General features: G+C 49.0%; 5 protein-coding genes across 5 annotated transcripts; 3 read left to right on the top strand and 2 right to left on the bottom strand.

Annotated features, from left to right (window-relative positions):
- Positions 1-824: 824 nt before the first annotated feature.
- On the bottom strand, positions 825-2,437 carry PGRI_067900 (CoA-acylating methylmalonate-semialdehyde dehydrogenase; the record flags this gene model as incomplete). The annotated part of the gene is made up of 2 exons (XM_040794504.1): positions 825-1,232; positions 1,295-2,437. 2 exons carry the CDS (start codon positions 2,435-2,437, stop codon positions 825-827), a joined length of 1,551 nt encoding a protein of 516 aa, XP_040649754.1.
- Positions 2,438-3,041: 604 nt separating this feature from the next.
- Positions 3,042-7,583, bottom strand: PGRI_067910 (TRAPPII-specific subunit TRS120; the record flags this gene model as incomplete). The annotated part of the gene is made up of 3 exons (XM_040794505.1): positions 3,042-6,311; positions 6,382-7,349; positions 7,418-7,583. The coding sequence occupies 3 exons, from the start codon at positions 7,581-7,583 to the stop codon at positions 3,042-3,044; spliced, it is 4,404 nt and encodes a 1,467-aa protein (XP_040649755.1).
- A 518-nt stretch (positions 7,584-8,101) lies between these two features.
- On the top strand, positions 8,102-13,402 carry PGRI_067920 (histidine kinase-like ATPase domain-containing protein; the record flags this gene model as incomplete). Its single annotated transcript, XM_040794506.1, has 2 exons — positions 8,102-8,229; positions 8,290-13,402. 2 exons carry the CDS (start codon positions 8,102-8,104, stop codon positions 13,400-13,402), a joined length of 5,241 nt encoding a protein of 1,746 aa, XP_040649756.1.
- Positions 13,403-14,282: 880 nt separating this feature from the next.
- pabA (aminodeoxychorismate synthase pabA) lies at positions 14,283-16,697 on the top strand (the record flags this gene model as incomplete). Its single annotated transcript, XM_040794507.1, has 1 exon — positions 14,283-16,697. One exon carries the CDS (start codon positions 14,283-14,285, stop codon positions 16,695-16,697), a length of 2,415 nt encoding a protein of 804 aa, XP_040649757.1.
- A 415-nt stretch (positions 16,698-17,112) lies between these two features.
- Positions 17,113-18,256, top strand: med6 (mediator complex subunit MED6; the record flags this gene model as incomplete). Its single annotated transcript, XM_040794508.1, has 3 exons — positions 17,113-17,203; positions 17,259-17,620; positions 17,687-18,256. 3 exons carry the CDS (start codon positions 17,113-17,115, stop codon positions 18,254-18,256), a joined length of 1,023 nt encoding a protein of 340 aa, XP_040649758.1.
- Between the last annotated feature and the right edge of the window lie 1,762 nt (positions 18,257-20,018).

Below are 20,018 nucleotides of genomic sequence, written 5' to 3' on the forward strand. Positions count from 1 at the left end.
CATAACCTTAGGATTGGCCAAGGAATTATACATCTTCGCAGGTTCTAAATATATTGGAAGCCGGGGTATCCGGCAAGAACCGTCTCATTGTTTCGGACCTCCGTTCCGGTCACATTAAACAGCGACAGGCTCATGTAGGGCAGTGTTGGCGTGAAGGTGGATGTTCTTCGAAACTCCCTGCTCATAGTTAGATTGGTTTCAACTGTCCCTGTACCTTTGAGATCGGACCTCTGTTGGGGCGACTGTGAAACCGTTGGATTGAGCTACGGCAGTCTCCAAATGCCAGTGTGCCATAACATACCTTGCCTATAGTATAATTTTTAATATAATGGTTGAGGATAGCACAGAAGAGAGAGGGAGAAAGGTGAAGAATGGGGGAGTTCTTGAGTGTAAAATATATGAAAGAGCAGGGGATTTATACCTGGTAAATGAAGCAAACAATCAAGCACACGACCATACAAGGAGCAGGGATGAGATCATCCAACAATGGGCTATACATAAGCGAATAAGGTAATTCTAGTGTAAATAATGGCATGACAACCTTATAGTGTATCTTTGATTATAGAGGTCTTCAATCACCGTGGACCTCAACACAGCAGGACCAGTCAAACTATGTAGTGAATGAACTGTACATGGATATATTTACATACCCTACACAACTTCGCTAGTTTTTGTATTTTGAAATTGAAAAACTTCTTCCCGTGAACCATTATGCATACAATAATCTAAAAATGCCCAAGACATGCCTGCGCCTATCAAGGATTTTAAACCCTAATCCCGAGATATGTTTTCCCAGTCCGCCGTATGCAAGTTTCACAACCAAATCAAGTCATCGAGGTTGGCTTCTCAAGCTCAGTAGCATCTTCAGTTCTCCAAAGCGACGTGACAGTCTTCCACTGTGTATAGAATCGGATACCGTCCTTGCCGTAGAAGTTGAGCAGACCCGTTCCAGCCACACTTCGCTTGTTGCCAGTGAAGGAGAACATGGGAAGCGGGACGGGGATAGGGACGTTAATTCCAACTTGTCCAGACTCGACACGCTTCTGGAAGTGTGTTGCGCTAGATCCAGACTGGGTGAAGATGACGGCACCGTTGCCCCATTCGTTGCTGTTGATCAGGTCGATTGCGCTGTTGATTGTATCGGCTTCAATACAAAGCAATACAGGACCGAAGATCTCCTCTTTGTAGCATCTCATTTCGGGTTTCACTCCGGTGATAATAGTCGGACCGACCTATTAATGAACGTGTTAGCAGGATGGTTCGTAGGAGTTGAAGATAAGATAGACTTCCATACCCAGTTTCCATTGGGAAAGCCCTCAGGCTTCTGGTCCCGGCCATCCAAGGCGATGGTAGCACCCTCCTTCTCCGCACTTGAGATGAGGTCCACACAGCGATCCCGACTCTGGGGTGTGATCAATGGACCCAGATCAGAGCGAGCATTGAACCCACTTCCAGCCTGGTATCCCTTGGCGTTCTCAATTAATTCAGGGAGCCATTCGCGAGCCTTCCCAACTGTAATCAAGACGCTCAGCGCCATGCATCGCTGACCGGCTGCTCCGAACGCCGCACCAGCGATGGCGTTCAAAGCATGCTTTTTATTACTATCGGGCAACAGAGCTGCGTGATTCTTGGCTCCCAAATTCGCTTGCACACGCTTCCCGTTGGCTGTACCACGCTCGTAAATATATTCTCCAACCTTATTCGATCCAACGAAGGAGATAGCCTTAATCTCCGGTGCGTCCAAGATAAAGTCAACAGCTGGCTTAGAACCATGGATGACGTTCACAACACCCGGGGGAAAGCCGGCTTTCTTGCAGAGTTCAGCGATAATCATAGAGGCACCGGGTGCGCGCTCGGTCGGTTTTAGAATCAGGCAGTTACCGGTCACAATGGCAATCGGAAGACTCCAGAGAGGGATCATGGCGGGGAAGTTGAATGGGCAGATAGCGGCGACAACACCGAGGGGGAGACGGTAGGAACGGGTTTCCATATCCTTGGCTACCTCGAGGACCTCACCCGGAAGCTGGGTGGTAATTCCGCAGGCGGTTTCGCAGACCTGCAATCCGCGAAGGACATCGCCCTTTGCGTCGGCGAAGGTCTTGCCTTGTTCTGTGACGATGGAAATTGCTAGGGAATCCATATTCTCGCGGACAAGGTTGGTCAGCTTGAAGATCATTTCCTGACGCTTCATAATGCTAGTGTCTCGCCATGCGGGAAATGCATTTTGGGCTGAAATCACTGCGGCCTTGCACTCTTCGAGGGTTGTTTCTGGGACTCGAGAGACCACATTATTTGTTGCGGGGTCGTGAACCTCGATCCATTTGGTTGTCTTAGAGTCAACGAGTTCATTATCGATGAAGTTTTGAGTGTCATGGATGGTATCTGGCTTGTTGTGGTCGCCTTTATAGTTTAAGGTAAGGAGGTGAGTTTGGGCCATGATTGCGAGTACAGGAGAGTTAAAGAATTTCCTAAGGGAATTGGGGGCTATCTATTTAAACCAAAGTGCGGGGAAAAGCCCGCGATTGCAACCCCGCAGTTAATATGTTGATGGCAGTAAAATGTTCTCATTACTTCGTTATCTGTTTAGATAAATCCAAGGGTTATCTTAAGAAGCTCTTGGCATTCTCGTGTTATCTGTATTTCAAACATATCGGAGTTAGGCGTATTCCGTGAACGTATTAGTAGATCTATACTTATACCTAGTATATCCCTACTATGTATACTATTTCACCTCACCCCTTTCAACATTGAATATCCCCCAGGTCACATTGGAAACTTGGGGGTGGAGACCTCGGGACTATCAACCAATAGAATATCACGAGAATGACTGGGGTTGGTAGATCTCCCCGAACCTTAGAACCTCAATCAAAATATATTTGCAATTCAATGATAATCATGAAAGTATCTAGTTTGTACAAAGAGGTTATTGGGGGTATGCTACATGGTCGAATTAAGCTAAAAGACAAAAGGCAGCTAGACAGATGTGATATCTATGCTCTTATTGAAATGACAGACCACATCAGAACAGTCAAACACCAAGATCATGCATCACTTGCATGGATGATACACAACTCCTTGGCATGCCAAATGCGTCGCCGCCGTACCACGTCCGCACCAAATGTATCCATGATGCCATCATCGTTGTAGCGGGGAGTAGCCGAATCCTCGGTTGCACCATCATCATCGAAAGACGGACGCAGGAGTCGGGCTTCCTCGACACTAGCGCCGAACTCATATTCGCCACGACAGAGGACTGTGACGCCGATGGAGGCGGTGGTCGACTCGCCACTTGGCAGGATAGGGAGCGCCTGTTGCAACATCCCGGTCCACACAAGACGACGGGTTAGATCTAGGGCGATATTGTTTGGTTGGTGGCGGAGACTAGGTTGGAGCCGGAGGAGGGGGTGGATGGAGCGAGAGGAGCGATTGTGGACAGTGATATTTAAGGTGAGTAGGTCATCTGTCTTGATGCGGAAGCGTGAGCGGCCCGTTTGTTCCACTGCGTTAGATGTCTCGGGTGAAGACGATGATGAGGGTAAAGAGAATCGCATTTCGACGTCTTCCAGGCGCATGGCTTCAACCATACGATTGTTCAATCGGATGTTTCGGAGGTCAATAGATCCCTCACGGCCTGTGGAAAGTTCCTTCCAGCCTCCGAGAACTCTCTTGAGAAGCTCTTCCCGGAACCAGAAGGCTTCGCGCGAGGCCGCCTCGGCTTCGAAGGACAGCTTGTTGGCGCTGACGACGAATTGCCTCCGAGTACCGGTGTTGACGACAGGGATAGAGGCATGTGGGTTGTCCAAGTAGACGCGAGGCAAAACCAGAACAAAGCGAGAAACCTGGCCGGGCTGGAGCTCTCCATCGACAGAGTACTTGCCCTCGAGGTCATCCTTGGTCGTCGCATCCGGCGGGAGAGTTGCCATTGTTTGTTCGCTTACGCGCAACCACACCGAGAGAGGACTTGGCCAGGCGTTGCGCAGGTCAAGCAATACGACACAATGATCAGGTCCATAAGCCCCATTGCCGAGACGCCCAAGTATTTCCGAGAAAGGATCATTCTCAGTAGCGGAGAATACGCCATCTGGCTTTTGTATAGAGTCAACGGGTTCAATCTGGTTTTTCCAGGCAAAGTCACCAGTGAACGGAAGAATATCACAGCGCGCAACTTCCACGCTCGCGTTAACTGTGACTGTCAACGGTACGAACAGTTGTCGGGTATAGAATATATCAGGCAATTCGCCCGGGGCTGCCCCAACGCAGGAGTAGTCGATCTGGACTGTTGTGTCCTGCAAACCAGGCTTTCCGAGAACGTCAACGGTAAAGGTTGCCTTCTGGCCTGCTGCAATGGAACAATCGCTGGGGTCCTGGCCCTGCCGGCGCCATCGCAAAGCGGGCTTAGTTGCTAATTTGAGCTCCAGCTCGTAGATCTCGACTGGTAATAGATCTTTGTTACTCAGTGCAGACTGTAGCTGTTTGGTGGTTGAATCTTGGAAGGTGAATAGGACAAAGTCCACGGGGCACGAAGAGGAATTTTGAAGTGTAACGGTGAAAGTTTTGACTTCCCCTTCAAGGACCATCATCGCTGATTGTGAGAGAGACATAGATTCGATGACAAGTGACGGTTGTTTGGCAATGACCTTAACTTCACATGTTGACGTTTCAGGACCTTTCTTAACATCAACTTTGCCGTCCTTCGAGGTCGTTGAGGCCCAGGAAATTGGGCGCTCCGTAAGAGGCTTCTTTGCCCCCAGGCCAGTTCGCTTAATCTTGACCTCAGGCTCAGGTTTCCAGAATGTCTTAAAGATGGGGAACCTTCGCGTTCGACAGTGTCGTACTTTCACAATACATCCCGTGATCTGAAGGCTGCCTTCCCCATGGGCGACGCCGAGAACAGTGACGGCCTGCACAGACAGGGGAGGGATGGCAAAGTTCTCTGCCACTGCATCAAACGATACACCACTGCTCTCTAAGCGCAAATGTTCAATCTCAATCTCAAATTCGTATGGGTTTTGGAGAGTCACTTGGAACGATGCAGGTTCATCAGCCACAGTGAGCATTTCCAATGCCTTGCTAGTAGGTTTTGCGAAGGGGTTGTACAAGAACGGATCCTTCTTTACTTTGTCCGAACTTGTGGTAACCGCATCCAATTCCGTTTTAGACCGTCGAACGGGCCTTTTAGGATCTGGGAGTGACAATAACTGGACATCGCGTACTAGGAAATCATCCCAGTACTCCGCGACCATATCAGAAACACCTAGTCTAGTGCCTGCGCCCACGGTGCGCTTGATGTTATTCAGAAGACGGACTTGTTCATCTTGTGGTAAATACGGCGGGGACTTGTATCCTTCGCCCAGCATCATATCTCCCCGAATAGTCTGCAAAAGCTCAACTGTGAAACGGAGAACTCCATTAAAATCTGGGAGGGCTTCGCAGCAGTTGATGCATGCCTTCAAGACATCGATTTTCAAATTCAGATCACCGTAACGATCAAGAACTACATGTCGGAATGCTCGCTCGGCAATACTAGCGACCGAATCATACTCAGTACTCTCAGACTCGCTCACACCAGATTGTCTTTGTCTGTTCTCCCACTCCGAGAATGATGAAGGCTGAACTCCGTAGATTTCTCCAATAGTCGCAAGAAGGAGACGCACACTTGACTCCATATTGCCTGGGCCTGTGTCTAGAGCATTGACATCAAATGCGGTATCACTGAGAGACGCTAACCCGGCGGCGGGATGAATTCCCACCTCCGCGGCACCAATTTTGCGTGCTTGTACTAGGCTCGGCACCATCACTGAAAGAAGCTCACGAAGAATGAATGCTTTCTTCCTAGGGAGGTCAAGTATGTTAAGAACAGCAACAACGCCAACAATGATGGGAACAGCATCAGTCGCAGGTAGGCCCGCACCAGGGGCAAGCGGCAAAGCCCGGTATAAGAAGTTGGCAATTTCAGACTTTCGGAGTAAAACAGTTCCCCGGGGAAGCTCAAGTTGGAGCAATGGAACCAAGTGTTCATTCATCACGATATGCTTCAAAGCATTGTCATCCAAAGCTCCATCGCGAACACGAGCTGACACCATTAGACGTGCTAAACGAATCACCGTCTCCGAAAACACTAGCTGGGGGAGAGGTTCATCTGTGATGTTTGCGGCGCGGGTATAAAGATTTAAGATGTTGTTTGAGAGATCGGGTAGGAGATTTGCTAGGTTCTGTAGAGAGATAACCCTATTCCCAGCGCTACTAGGGGTCGTTGAGTCACGGGAAGGCTTGGAAGATTTGTCTGCAACGGGGTACAAGACTGATGGAATCTAATAAGCAAGTAAGCAACCTGGCACAAGTACCTCGGGGATTTGATGACGTTGTTAGCCATTCACATACCTGGAAATCCATGCCTGCCCATCCAAACATCAGCAGACAAAGAAGAATTGTTTCGAGCGCTTTAGCGTGCCAAATGTAGTCGCTGCTTGCTCGGGCATTATTGACCGCTTCGGTCAGTTCCTTGAGGGCATCTGGCCATCTTCCCGCCTGCAGGAAAAGAGTTCCAATAATCACCCCGGCACGACCCTTGATCCGGTTCTTAGTTCTGTCAGTAGCACTCATGCCGCTGACAGACATCCGGTCACGGCTATGTTCCTTCGGGGATGATATTGAAGGTGATCTGCCCGAGTTTGTACGACTGGATAGGTGGATCGCCCGAGTGATCTCATCAAACGTAGTGGGAGTCTCATGATCGCTAGGGGCTGGGGAGCTGGCGTTGGAGCTTAATGGAGTTCCATCCCGTGTTCCGTTCGGACTCGATGGTAGCTGTGCGGGTAGGGTCATACGGTTCAAGAGTCGGTCCACTGGCCGTGGCCGTAGTTCTGGGTTTCTGTGCGGGCCCCATGAGGAAGCCTTAGGCGACTCGATTGAGGGTATGCTTTGAATGGTCTTCGCGAACTCATCCATTTCGGAAAGTAAAACCGACGTAATATCGCAGAGAACTGTTTTCATTGTCGTGGCCTTGGAGACCTGGGGCGGAGGAACCCAAAGGACATTATCCGGTCCATTCGTGATCTTATCCAAGCCAGGATGATCAAAGACCAAGAGTTGGTTTACCAAAGCACGTGGATTCCTTTCCTTTACTCCGTCCAGTTCTTCCAATAATTGATCTAGTCCCTCTGGAGTGGGGTGATTCTGCTCGTCGCCACTGCTCTCAGGCAGTTCAGACCCATCTGCAATGGCAATGATCACTAATGGCTCTCTGTATAGCTCAAAAGGAAATAGTTCAAGATGTGAGGTCGGCGGGACCGAGAAGGAGAGGTCATAAAGGATCAATCCGGTGGGAAATGCCAGCGGCGAGAACATGTCTAAACAAGAGCAGGTTAGTATATATGGTAACAATATGCACAAGCTTGCGATCATGAATAGGGCATACTTCTATTTGGCCGCGCATCGGGACTAATATCTCCTAGTCGAACTACGTTTTCAGCTTGTAGTCGAGCAGCGAAGCTCAAAAAGCGCGAGCGCTTGATCTTGCCGATGGGAAGGAGGAGGGCCCTGAGGCGCACAGGCGCAATTGGGGACAGAGGGTCAACACCCATCCTGTCAGTTGAGAGCGATTGGTAATATTAAGCCCGCATCCACACAATTACCTAGACAGGCTCCCGGGAGTCATGCGATAGGGGAGATTGCGAGACACTGGACGAGAAGCGGGTCTGGGGTTCTCCTATGAATACATGTACACACGATGCTCGGGATGAAGGCGGAGACTAGTGGCAATTATGCGATAACCAAGATAAGCCCGTAAACTCCGCAGTATCCCCCGGGGCCAGCTACTCGCCCTCCTCTCACTGAATAATCTTCCTTTGTGTCATTTCTTTGTCTTTATCGCAATTTAGACTGCTCAGCGTTTTATCAAATTGTACTTTCTCGGCCTCGCTCTCGCCTTTGGCCTCCGTGGACAGTGCGCCCGACCACAATATCCGACGGCAGCCTAAACAACCCTGATCTTGTTTGTCAATGCTCATCTGCTTTTATATGGAGACATAGATGAATCTTCCTTCTTGATTAAGATAAACACCGCGGGAATAACCAGATAAAAGAATACATATACGGCAAGATGACCACGAAGGTTGACTTCAACGCGTTGAAGGCGCGGACCATGGGGTCTGGAGCCGACGAGGAGGCTGTGACAGTTGATACAAGAGGGTTGATCTCGAAAGTGCTTGCTCGATATTCAGGGAAATGGTAAGAGGTGAATGTCTTTCCATCTCGAGATCTACATATTAACCTATTCATTGTTAACAGGACTGTCCTCCGAGAAATGATTCAAAATGCCGCCGATGCCTCTGCTACGAAGGTAACGATCAAGTTTGAGACCCTTCCATCAACCACAATACCGTCACCTTCGTCAAATGATCCTACCGCGCATCTGAAACATACCATCAGCAACCACACTCTTCGACGTGTTCTAATCTCCAATAACGGTGCCCCGTTCAGTGAAAAGGATTGGGCAAGATTAAAGCGGATCGCAGACGGAAATCCGGATGAAACGAAGATCGGCGCATTTGGAGTGGGCTTTTATAGTGTTTTTGATGATTGCGAGGAGCCGTTTGTGTCTTCTGGTAGCCAGGCTATGGCCTTCTACTGGAAAGGGAATGCTTTATTTACCCGCCGGCTGGACCTCGGCGAAGCCACAAGTCAAGACACCACCTTTGTATTGGACTATCGCAATGACTCCTCCCCGGTCCCATCGTTGCTACAACTCTGTCAATTTTTGTCGAGCAGTTTGACGTTTGTCTCATTGCAAGAGATTGAACTTTGGTTAGATGATTGGAACCTTCTGCAGCTGTCAAAAAAGACGGCCCCTAGTGTGGATGTCCCGATTCCGAGAGATATTGATACTAAAACTGCAGAAGGTTTGATGAAAATTGTCAACGTCACTCGAGAAATTGCGCAGGTCGACGCTTCATGGATGCGGATTGTGGAATGGAATCCCAATGCAAGCTTGTTCCGTCTTGATAATATTCGAGATACAACCAGCTCACTCAGGAGTTTCTTCTCTAAGTTCACGCAGGCTGTACCCGATAAGCATTCCAATGGCCAGATATCGGAATCTGAGCGCCAAGAAGACTCAGGCAGCATGAATACGATGCTCTCGGCATCGGTCTTTTTGCATATCAACACAGCATCGCTCATACCGTCTATCAGTAGAGATCTGAGCAAAGAATTGGAACGGGCTACACGGAAACCCCCACCTAAGAAAGCAACCCTCGCAATTCTGACTCCTTCCTACGATGTGAACATGGCGACTGGAGGGACCTCATCGCAGTCAGAGGTTCTTTCATCAATCTTACCATCGAAAGGCGGAAGAGTCTTTATTGGTTTCCCAACACAGCAGACGACAGGCTTGAATGCTCATGTCTCTGCTCCATCTGTCATTCCTACTGTGGAGCGAGAGAGCATAGATCTAAATACTCGTTACATCAGCAAATGGAATCTCGAGATGTTGCGGGCAGTTGGTATTGTTTGTCGAATTGCTTGGTCCGCAGAGATGGCTACGATAAAATCAAAACTCGCATCCAGAGTTGGATCACGCTCATCTAAGATTCGGAAAGAAGACATTGTGGATGTACTGCCAGAGGCTATTCACACCGCAAACCAATTTGTATTCCGTGAATCGACCCCGTCTTCTGTATTGGGGCAGACAATTGAAGATGCATTTTGGATGTGCAACAAGAATGCCTCTATCGAGGTCCTCTCTACCTGCGGTGTCATCCCCAGCCATCAGACACGCATCGCACCCAAAGACCTCAGTTTCATGGACTCTATTCCTGCTTTGCCTGAAGAGTTTGTCCAAGACTCTAAAGACTTTGTCAAAAGGCTCACAGATTTCGGGTTAGTTACGGAAATCACGGTATCAGACATCAAGCGCGAGTTAGAGTCTAATACTTTGCGATCCAACCAAGTCCTTGAATTCATTTCATGGCTTGGCCGTAAAACAGTTGCTGGTCAGCTTGATAGATCTTCGGTCCAGAGTCTACTACGCGTTGCAGTGGCTAATGACGAGGACAAAGAAGGGGTTCCCACTCGTTTAATTATCTTTGCGGAGATCACCACTTTTTTGAACCCTCAGCGCATTCCGGCGGAATTGCCCGTACCACCCAGCGTGATACCTTTCAAGTTCACTAAGTCTTTAGGCAAGCATGAAATGGAGGCGCTTGGCTGGGTCGAGCTACAAATCGTTCCTTGGCTTAGATGGATCGTCAGCAATTGCGGGAACCGAAATATTTTTTCGATAGATCAAGACATTACGCAGTCGGCAACCTTTTCGGGCCAGGTATTGCCTGTTTTGTCCAAGCAGTGGGAAATTCTGAGCCAACCTTCAAAGCAAAGTGTTATCGCAATACTTCAGTCCCAGACCGTGATCCCCACAAAATTCGGAATGAAGCAGCCTGCGCAGACATATTTTGCCTCCGTGCGCCTCTTCGACGATCTGCCGGTGGTTCATGGCTTAAATGGTGTCAAGGAGAAAATCTTGGTTCAACTTGGGGTTCGCAAAACCGTAGAGCTTGGTGTGATCTTTGATCGTCTGATCAATACCCCATCCTCTAGCGATGTGAAAGGCTCTGCGTCCAGGAAATGGAATCATGTTGACCTTATCCGATACCTCGCCTCTGTACAAGAGGACATCCCCGCCAACGATATACAGAGACTGAAGGGGACAAGCATTTGTACTGCCGAAAGTGGGAGCGGCACCGAAGGCACACGTTACAAAATTTCCGAGCTCTATGAGCCGAAGGACGCACTCCGAGCTCTCGGGTTACCCATTATCGAGTGGCCTGGCATTTATACCAGTAGCAGCAAGGAGGGTAAATTCCTTACCATGATGGGGCTTCAGAGTTACCCATCAGCTGTTGAACTCGTAATGCTCATGTCAGCCGGGAGCAAAGAGAAAGATAGTCGATCAAGCAAGGCTCTGTCATATTTCCTCGGCGAATATTACACGAATGGGTATGTTTCGTTCGATATAAGTGCAGTGACAGTGCCATTCCTTCCCATCGAAGGATCTGATAGCTTAAGTGCCCCGAAAAAGTGCTTTACCGATGAAGGTGCTGCCTTGTTCGGTTTCAAGCTTCTCAAAAAGAATCTCCACCCTCATGCCTCCAGACTGGGAGTCAAGCCTCATCCTCCCATGACGGACTGTCTTCAAGTTCTCGAGAAGCAGCCTCCGACTACCCAGCGGGATGCGCGGATTGTGTTTAAATACCTGGCAGGCAGAGTATCTGATCTGAGACAGCAAGATATAAACCGTATTAGCCAAGCTCCTATAATCCCAATCCCCATTCGCGACCATTCAGAAAAGGGAGTCAATCACCGGCTTGTGGCCCCTAGGTTCTGCTATCTTGGAGACGGGGAGGACTACAAGGACATTTTTGACTTTGTCAATTTCGGACAGGAGGCGAACCTCTTCCTTATGGCCATCGGCTCGAAGCGAGAACCAACTAAGATTGAGATTGCACGCATGCTGGTCAAAGAGCCCGCTCGTATATCTGCTGCATTCCAAAGTTCGGAGAAATACCTCATGCTTCTTAGGACCCTTGCCGAGCAATTCCCAGCGCTGAAGAAGGACAAAGATCTTTTTGTTGAGATGCGGAGAGCGAAATTCCTCCTTGCCAGTCGAGACATCCCCCCAACTGTGTCAGACCACGGCGGCAAAGAAAAGCCGTATGTGAAGGAATTACATGATGAGGAGGATACTATGGACATCAAAGAATGGAGTCTCGCCTCCGCCAAGGACATTGTCGTAGTAGATGATTTCCAAAGTTTCAACCTCTTCAAAGAGCACATCTTCGCAGCCCCGCAAGAAGAGGCATTGGAGGACTTTTACGCTGCTCTTGGGGCCATGCCCTTGAGTGGTCTTGTTGAACAACAAACACGGTTTGGCAGCCTCGCCTCTGATCAGACGCCTGCATACAAGCTACAGAAGTTGATCCTAGAACGTGCGCGACTTTTCCTTCATGATCAACCTGCAGACTCTGTTCTACATGGAGCCCGATGGTTGGAGAATTCCTTCAAAGTCCAGGTTGTGACATCGATCAGTCTTACAAGATCGCTGAAGGGACGTAGGGTGTCGCACACGCAGAAGCGAAACGCCATTGTCGCACAGCAGACGGCAGGCTTAGTCTTGTGTATCTGCCCTGACCGATACGACCTGTATGAGATCAGCCAGTCCTTGGCGCATTTGATTTTGAAGCGACCGAAGCTGCACTCGATTCTGACGTTGGAAATGTTGTTAAAGACCGAGCTCCTAGAACTCCGGGCTCGAGGTTACAACGTGGAACGTATTCTAAGGCAGAAAGCCCAAGAAGCTCGAATCGCAGAAGATAAGCGCCAAAAACAAGTGGAAGAGGAGAGGCGTTTGTTACAGGAGAGGGAAGCTGCCTGGGCAGCCGGTCAAGCCCAGCGGGACTCTCAGCGGGCGGAGGAAGAGAGGGCCGAAGCACAGGCGCAGAATGCGATGCCTGGCGTTTTCCCAGAGTCACCGAAGAACAACAAGAGCTTGCCAGAACAAGCACATGTCGTTCCCCCAGAGCCAATGCCATTGCCGTCGCGGCCTAGAGGAAGCATGTTTGCCAATCTATCAAAACGGTTTGGCTTGGATGGTGGAAAGTCTGCCTCAAACTCTGGCACTGAAGAACAATCCCGATCTCTGCTTCCCGAGTCTTCCACGCCTCCACCGCCGCCTTACTCGCCCAATGACCCACAGACTCAGCAAAAACGCCCAGAGCAATCTGTAAATTCCAATTCGCCGCACCGACTGAACTCCGAGCTCCTCTCCGCTGTCCAAGCGTGCCGACCTCATGGATCCTCCGATGTGTACAGTCGCCCGGAGACAAACCAAATCCAAGAAAGCAAGTCCTACTGCGACGAACGCCCAAGCCACGATCTGGAATTCGTCGCCACGCTCCCTAGCAGTGGCATGAACGTCCTCTTTACAAAGTCAGTCACCGAGCGATCTGCCTTCCTTGCGAAAAACCGCGTAGGATTTAACCTCTTTGCTTCGATCCTCCTTGACTGTGGCACGATCTTCTCTATGCGGGCTGACAGCCTGACCATCTTCTATGACCCGGGCGGCAAGACTATCGCATTCAACCGCGCGGGCAGTATTTTCTGCAATTACTATTACTTCCAGTCTTTGCAAGAGCAGGAGTTACTGAAGAGCGCGAGCCCAGATCGCGCAGATGCTATTGTGTATTGGTGGGTCATTCTGTGCCATGAGCTAGCTCACAACTTGGTCGGGGACCACAGTTCTGCGCATAGTTACTACACGGAAGGCTTTGTGGCCCAGTATTTCCCCAAGGTTGCTGTTAAGCTCGCTTCGCTACAGGTGCCAGCCCCAGCTCCTCAATCTGGATAGTCTTGTTTTGCCTTGTTGAATACCCTTTAGCGACTCCGTTCGAATGTATAGCGCTTTAGTCTAGCAATTTAGGTTCTTTTGCAAATATGTGAATGTTAAGAGTCCTATCAATGATATCTCCCGTAAAAAGCAATATCTCCATGATCCATTGGTACGCTAGTGGTTATTGCTATTGGGTAGGGTCACAACTTGACAGGTACTATGCACTGTTGAATCATTTATTCCTCGTTCTCTTATAGTCTGACGTTTTCTAGCTCCTTCTGGCTAGTGTTATCCGATAGTTCATTGATATATTTACAGGTAGGATGAGACAACCCAATAATAATGTTGTGTTTATAGGTTCTAACTTCGAGGCTATACATTAGTCGACAAGGGGTTTATAATAAGTACTATATGATACATTACATTACCTTTCTCACCGACATTCTACTATTTAAAGGCTTCAAGTTAAATAATCTCATGTTCTATATCAAAAACCATCTCATTGCCACATCGGTGAAAGTTCCGTCGGTACCCGCTTTTGGCCTTTTTCCCTCTCGCCAACCTTAAATTTTTCTTTGCTTCCACGACCTCGGAACAATTGTTAGCTTGCATATCTACATATCTGCATTGACATTGTACTTTAAAACATATACTTATCTCTTTTCCCTCCCTTTTTCATCCCATTGGGGCCATGTTCTGAACATCTTGCCACTCTCCGACCTCGGCATCAGATAAGCCTCTGACTGATTCAAAGACTTGGAATTGAAGATCCTGGTATGCAGTTGAGCCTTGATCTCTTGGGTTTTGTTTGATCTCATACTTTATTACGGGTGCGGAGTTCTTCGTCCAATCAAGCCCAATATAAACCCCACCATCGGATACCGATACCAACGTCATCATGGCACCAATGCTAGGTGATTGGGGTGCCCCAAATGAAAACATTGTACCACAACTGGATCCCAGCTCTTCGACTAAGAGCGTTCTGTACGTTGATGCCTACGACTCATTCTCCTACAATGTCGTCGCCATGCTGGAGGAGACACTAGGGGTCAAAGTCACAGTCATGACCATCGACTCAGAATGGCCAGATTCAAATATGAACGAGTTTCTCCAGCACTACGAAGCTGTCGTGCTTGGACCAGGACCAGGAGATCCCAACGTGCCTAGTGATGTCGGTATCATGAGAGACATTTGGAACCTTCATGACTCAGATCTCCTTCCCGTTTTCGGTATCTGTCTAGGCTTTCAAAGCCTTTGCCTTCATAACGGTGTTCCTATCGAGCGGCTCCCGTACCCGATCCATGGCCAGATTCACAAGATCTCCACATCAGCCAAGGATATCTTTGAACATCTACCGGAGGTAGAGGTGACGCTCTACCATTCACTCTATGCCAACTCGGCTTCTTCAAAATCCACCGACTTAGAATATTTGGCTTGGTTGTCTCTCAAAGATCGCCCGAAAACAAAGATACCCATGGCAGTTCGCCATCTCAAGAAGCCATTTTGGGGTGTTCAGTTCCACCCGGAGTCTTGCAAATCAGAAATTAATGCCTGCAAAGCACTTCTACGAAATTGGTGGAGCATGGCTCTTGGGTACAACAAGATTGTTGGACGCGGGGGATATTGCTCCCTTCCCAGCACAGTCATCAGCCCCCTGACTGCCTCTAGTCCATTCCCTGATGCTGCTTATGAAATGCTCAACTGGAGCAAGTCGACATCGAAAATCTCGGCTTCTAGGTCCCTCGACCGAATCGACTTGACTGCCGAGGCTATAAGTGAACTTTTCAACAAAGCAGGTTCACCAGCAGTCCTTTTCAAATCTAATGGCCAATACAGCATTGTTTCAGTACCGAGTCCTGGCTCATGGCGATTTGAATACAATGTTGAAACACATAAACTTCGATTGATCCAGTTGGATGGCGATTGCAAAGAGGTTGAGAGCTATATTACCGTTACTCAACTGTGGGATGCCTTGCGGTATTTGATGGAGCTGAAGAAGGTAGATTCCGGAAACTCTAAGATTCCATTCTGGGGTGGCTTCCTGGGTTATCTGTCCTACGAACTTGGTCTCACTTGTCTTCCCCACCCAGGCTATGCGCAGGCTTCGGAGTCACCAAAGCCCTCCAGCACCGGGAAATCTTCATCTGATCCTTCCTTTGCGGATCCACCCGATGTAAGCCTTCTGTGGTGTGAAAGAAGCATCGTGGTTGACAGTACTACTGGCGCCGTCGTTATTCAGTCTACTCGTGATGATGATGCGGGTTGGCTTAATGAGACACTGCAGCAGCTGCGAGACTTCTCGGGCAGTGGGGTGGATACATCTGCGGATCAGGGCTTGGATTCAATTCTCCGGCAAAGCAAAATTCAATTCCCCGAGGAAAAGGAGTACAAACAGCAAATATTGTCATGCCAAGCGGAGCTGGAAGCTGGTGAATCTTATGAGTTATGTCTAACCTCTGAGACGTCAATCACCTTGCCAGTTCCAGAAGCGGAGTCGGATCGTCTGATGTTCCCCTGGAAACTGTACAAGCGACTCAAAACGTACAATCCAGCTGCATTCAGTGCCTTTGCAGATTTGGGAGATACGAAGATCGCGAGCAGCAGTCCAGAGTGCTTCCTCAACTGGGACCGTGAGTCAACGGTGGAGATGAAGCCAATGAAAGGAACAGTCCGAAAATCACCAGGCATGACCATGGAGAAGGCCTGTGAGATCCTCGGCTCTACGAAAGAGATGGCGGAGAACCTGATGATCGCGGATTTGATCCGGCACGATCTCTACGGCATCTGCGGCTCAGGTGGCGTCCATGTCGAGAAGCTGCTCGAAGTTGCAGATTACGGCCGAGTTTACTCAATGATCACTCACATTAAGGGCAAGATCCGCCCCAACCACCCTGGTTTCGCTGTGCGACATATGTCTCAGCTGAATACTCCCAACATGTCCGTTCATGGCCTGACCACCCTCCAGCGGTGTCTCCCCCCTGGTTCCATGACTGGTGCACCTAAGGAACGCTCCTGCATGCATCTTCGTACGATTGAGAATCGCAAGCGTAGCATCTACTCCGGTGTGATGGGTTTCCTGGATCTTGGCGGAGGTGGAAGCTTCTCGGTTCTGATCCGTTCAGCATTCACCTGTTATGGTGGTCGAGACTATGCCGAGAAGAATCAGCAGACCTGGCGAATTGGTGCCGGTGGTGCTATTACCACACTCAGCACAGCAGAGGGCGAATGGGACGAGATGTTGACCAAACTGCGTGTAGTTTGCAACGTATTCACGCCGCTTGATGCAAGCGATAAATCGTCCGCGACTTCTTAACTACTCGGTGCAGGTTTTTACAGCCCATTATCTATGGTTGATCGCATCCTGATCCAGGCTTTTCCTTGCTTTCAACATTCGGATCTATGCGTTGGGATAGAGATTCGATTCAACATTCAGCGTTGGCGTTTCGGTTAGCCTTTTGCTATTGTACATCTGCCTTGTATTTTGTATAACACCTCTCCAACAAATATAGAAATTAGAAATGCAAATATTCACCACTCACCTTAGCTGATTCTTCCTGTCGTCATCATGTACTGTTAAGATGCAAACAAAACAAACAACATTTTCTCCGCAGCTTCAACTTCCGAGCTGCATCTTTCCCTAAAACTTCTTTCGCAATCTTCAAAAATAAAAGCTTGTCCTAAGCCTCGATAGACCGGAGTTGACTCGGTCTATCATTCCAAAATCGCAAATGGCGAGCCAAGATGCCTCGATGGAGGAGATCCTCTGGCGGTCTCCCCCGCACGTCCAGATGATGGGGGGTTTCCTTCATTCCAACAATAGTGAGTTGCACACCTTACCACCCCTGGCCCTGAGATTAACTTTCCGATCAATTAGTTCTGTTTTACTTTGCCGAATCACCTTTCTTTGATTCGACTTCAAACAATGCCTCGCTCGCCATCCAAGCCAATTACAACGATGCCTTTCGTCATTTCGTCGAGACGCGTGAAGCGTTCGAAGCCCGACTGAAAACAATGCAGGGTCTTGAGTTCATTGTGTCATATGACCCCCTCCAAGCAGCCGCACAAACAGACAATCGCTTTGCCCACGAGCCGTCCAACATTTGGGTGATTCGCAAGCAGAACCGGCGGAAAAGGAGCGGCATGGACGACGAGGTGACGGTGATATCTACGTACTTCATTGTTGGCGACTGCATCTACATGGCCCCTTCAGTTGCGGGTGTAGTGGGCAACCGAATTGTATGTATTATGCTCAGAACTATCCATCGTCCCGAGACAAGTATACTAATGAATCCTTCCTCGCAGCTATCCGCTGTCACATCCCTAACCCAGCTCATGAAATCCGCCGCGACATTACCAACATTCACCGCCTCCCACGGACACACCTACTTACCACCCGGAGTCCGCAGCAAAGAAACTGCCGGAACCACCAGCCAGGCCTCCCAGAGCAAAGAAGCGACGCCCATGCCAGATGTATCCTTCCCTACGACCGAATCCTCCCAATCAGCCGGCAAATCAAGTCTGGGCAGCTCAGCCACGGGCTCAAGCTTTCAAGATACTCGCAGTCTAGCCGAATCATTTAGCCTACTCACGCGCTACGGCGACGAGTTCATGGACGAGAGCCCCCTTGTCGGCGAACCAGGCTCTTTCATCTTATCACGAACTGGCGGTGAGGCTACTGGCACGGCTGCCAAAGCCGTGCCGAAAATTGCTGCTACTGCGGCGGCCACTGGTACACCTTCTGCCCTGCCTGTCAGGGCATCGACGCCGCAGGTCCGCGTCGAGACTCCCGGCAAGGCTTCCGATAAGAGTAGTTCGCCGCCTAGCTCTGCTGGTGATAAGTCGAAGCGGAAGAAGAGCCGCATTGTCAGCTAAGTTGTTTTCTTGATACCCTTTTTTGTTGCATCTCTGGGCGTTTGGGGTTGGGCATAGTATTCATGGGGGCCTCCTCTGTTGGATTAAGAGCTGGTTATCAGCTGGATTTGACATATTCAGTCTTGGTCTGACTGCTGAATTTTGACCTATTATTTCCTGGAATACCTAAACGTTGTAGCATACATAACTTTTTATTTTTATTTTTTTAGGATCCTACGGGGGTCATTCTCATGGGTTGTTAACACTGCTGCCATGTTCTACAATGAAAGCTCCCACTGCATACTGATGTTATCAGGAATCAGTATATCACCTTTTCACGTTGCTATTGGATTATTCGCTTTGTTTCTAGGACCACACAAAACAAGGACATATTGAAACATCTTCCATAAGATACAAAGCTATGGGTCGTTGTGCAGGGCGGTTGGATAATGTAAAAGCAGCCATGGCGCAAGCTTTTCCTGGCAAATCAAAACACTCCCAGACCATGTGTGATGAGAGAGGATGATTATCTCAGCACTGTAGAACCAGCAAGTTACTATATGAATAGCCTGTCTGGAATGAATGAGTATACACACCTCGAGACCGACTGCCTAGGAGGAGTATAAATCTTGGCCTCAGGGATTGAGCCATCGCCGATAGATATTGGAATATCTCTGAGGCATACCACACCTTGGGCCCTGTGAGGATGATAACGGAAAGGCAATATTGTCGACTACAGAATAGGTCAGCAAAGGATCTATATTGAGTAGTGTATGCCTTACCTCTCACGTATTGAGCGATCGTGGCATGGCTTGGACGGATCTTCTACATTCCTACAGTTCGGAGATTGGAACACTCCAAAGTCCGTCCCCTAGCGTGGATGTCGAATTGCTTGCCAATAAGCGTACTTCCAGCACTCGTTTGTGATTTGTGGACCAGGTGAACTGGAATCTTGCTGAAAGCATGGATGGCATGTATCTCGACGATGATGTTGATGTCCTGTGCTTCTTGTTAGAGCCTGTGGTTTCTTGTAATACACATAACATCGAATGCAGGCAGTTGAGGAAATTTCACCTTCTCATAGCTTATATGTAAACTAGCTCTACTCTGTTTGACCCCTGTCTTTGTGGGATATGCATTGCGATAGAACCCGATTTGTTCGAGACAAGAGGAGAAAATCACCGACATGAAGAGGATCCCGGCAGCTGTGTGAAGATACCGACCAATATGAACGCCTTATGTGAATAGGTCATGCCGACACCCGAATTTTGTGTTACAGGGCGGGATAGAAGAGCCGTAGCTCGTCATGTTTGGTTCAACTCTGCTAGGCTCTTGTTGTGAATCAAAACCATGCAGCTAAACAGCAGTAGAGTATGTTCAACCATACCCCAACACCCGCCAGCAACAGTATTGTTGCACCAGGATGCTGTGCAGCCGATGTTATATACTAGTCATGGCAAAGGAGGAACAGGAGAAAGGTTGACAGAAAGGAAAAAGGAAAATTTATGACCTTTAGGGGTCATTCTCGTGCCTAGGAGCATGGTGAGGTTAGAGACAGGAAACATATTCTTTTTTTCCCACTTTACACACCTCGACCAAGGGTCCTCAAATAAAGATAGAGCTGCTAGAGCCGCTGGGGGAGTTTCGCTTGGCACGGATGCTAACATGTCTCCTAGAGGCGCGGCTAGGGTAGGGTACTTTGCTCGACGAGGACAGCCCACTATCAGTGTGGCTGTGTTCAAAGCGAGAGGTATGCGAGGGGTGAGTAGATGGAGCCACATTA

Source organism: Penicillium griseofulvum (assembly GCF_001561935.1).
Source record: "Penicillium griseofulvum strain PG3 chromosome Unknown contig_91, whole genome shotgun sequence".
NCBI classification, from domain to species: Eukaryota; Fungi; Ascomycota; class Eurotiomycetes; order Eurotiales; family Aspergillaceae; genus Penicillium; species Penicillium griseofulvum.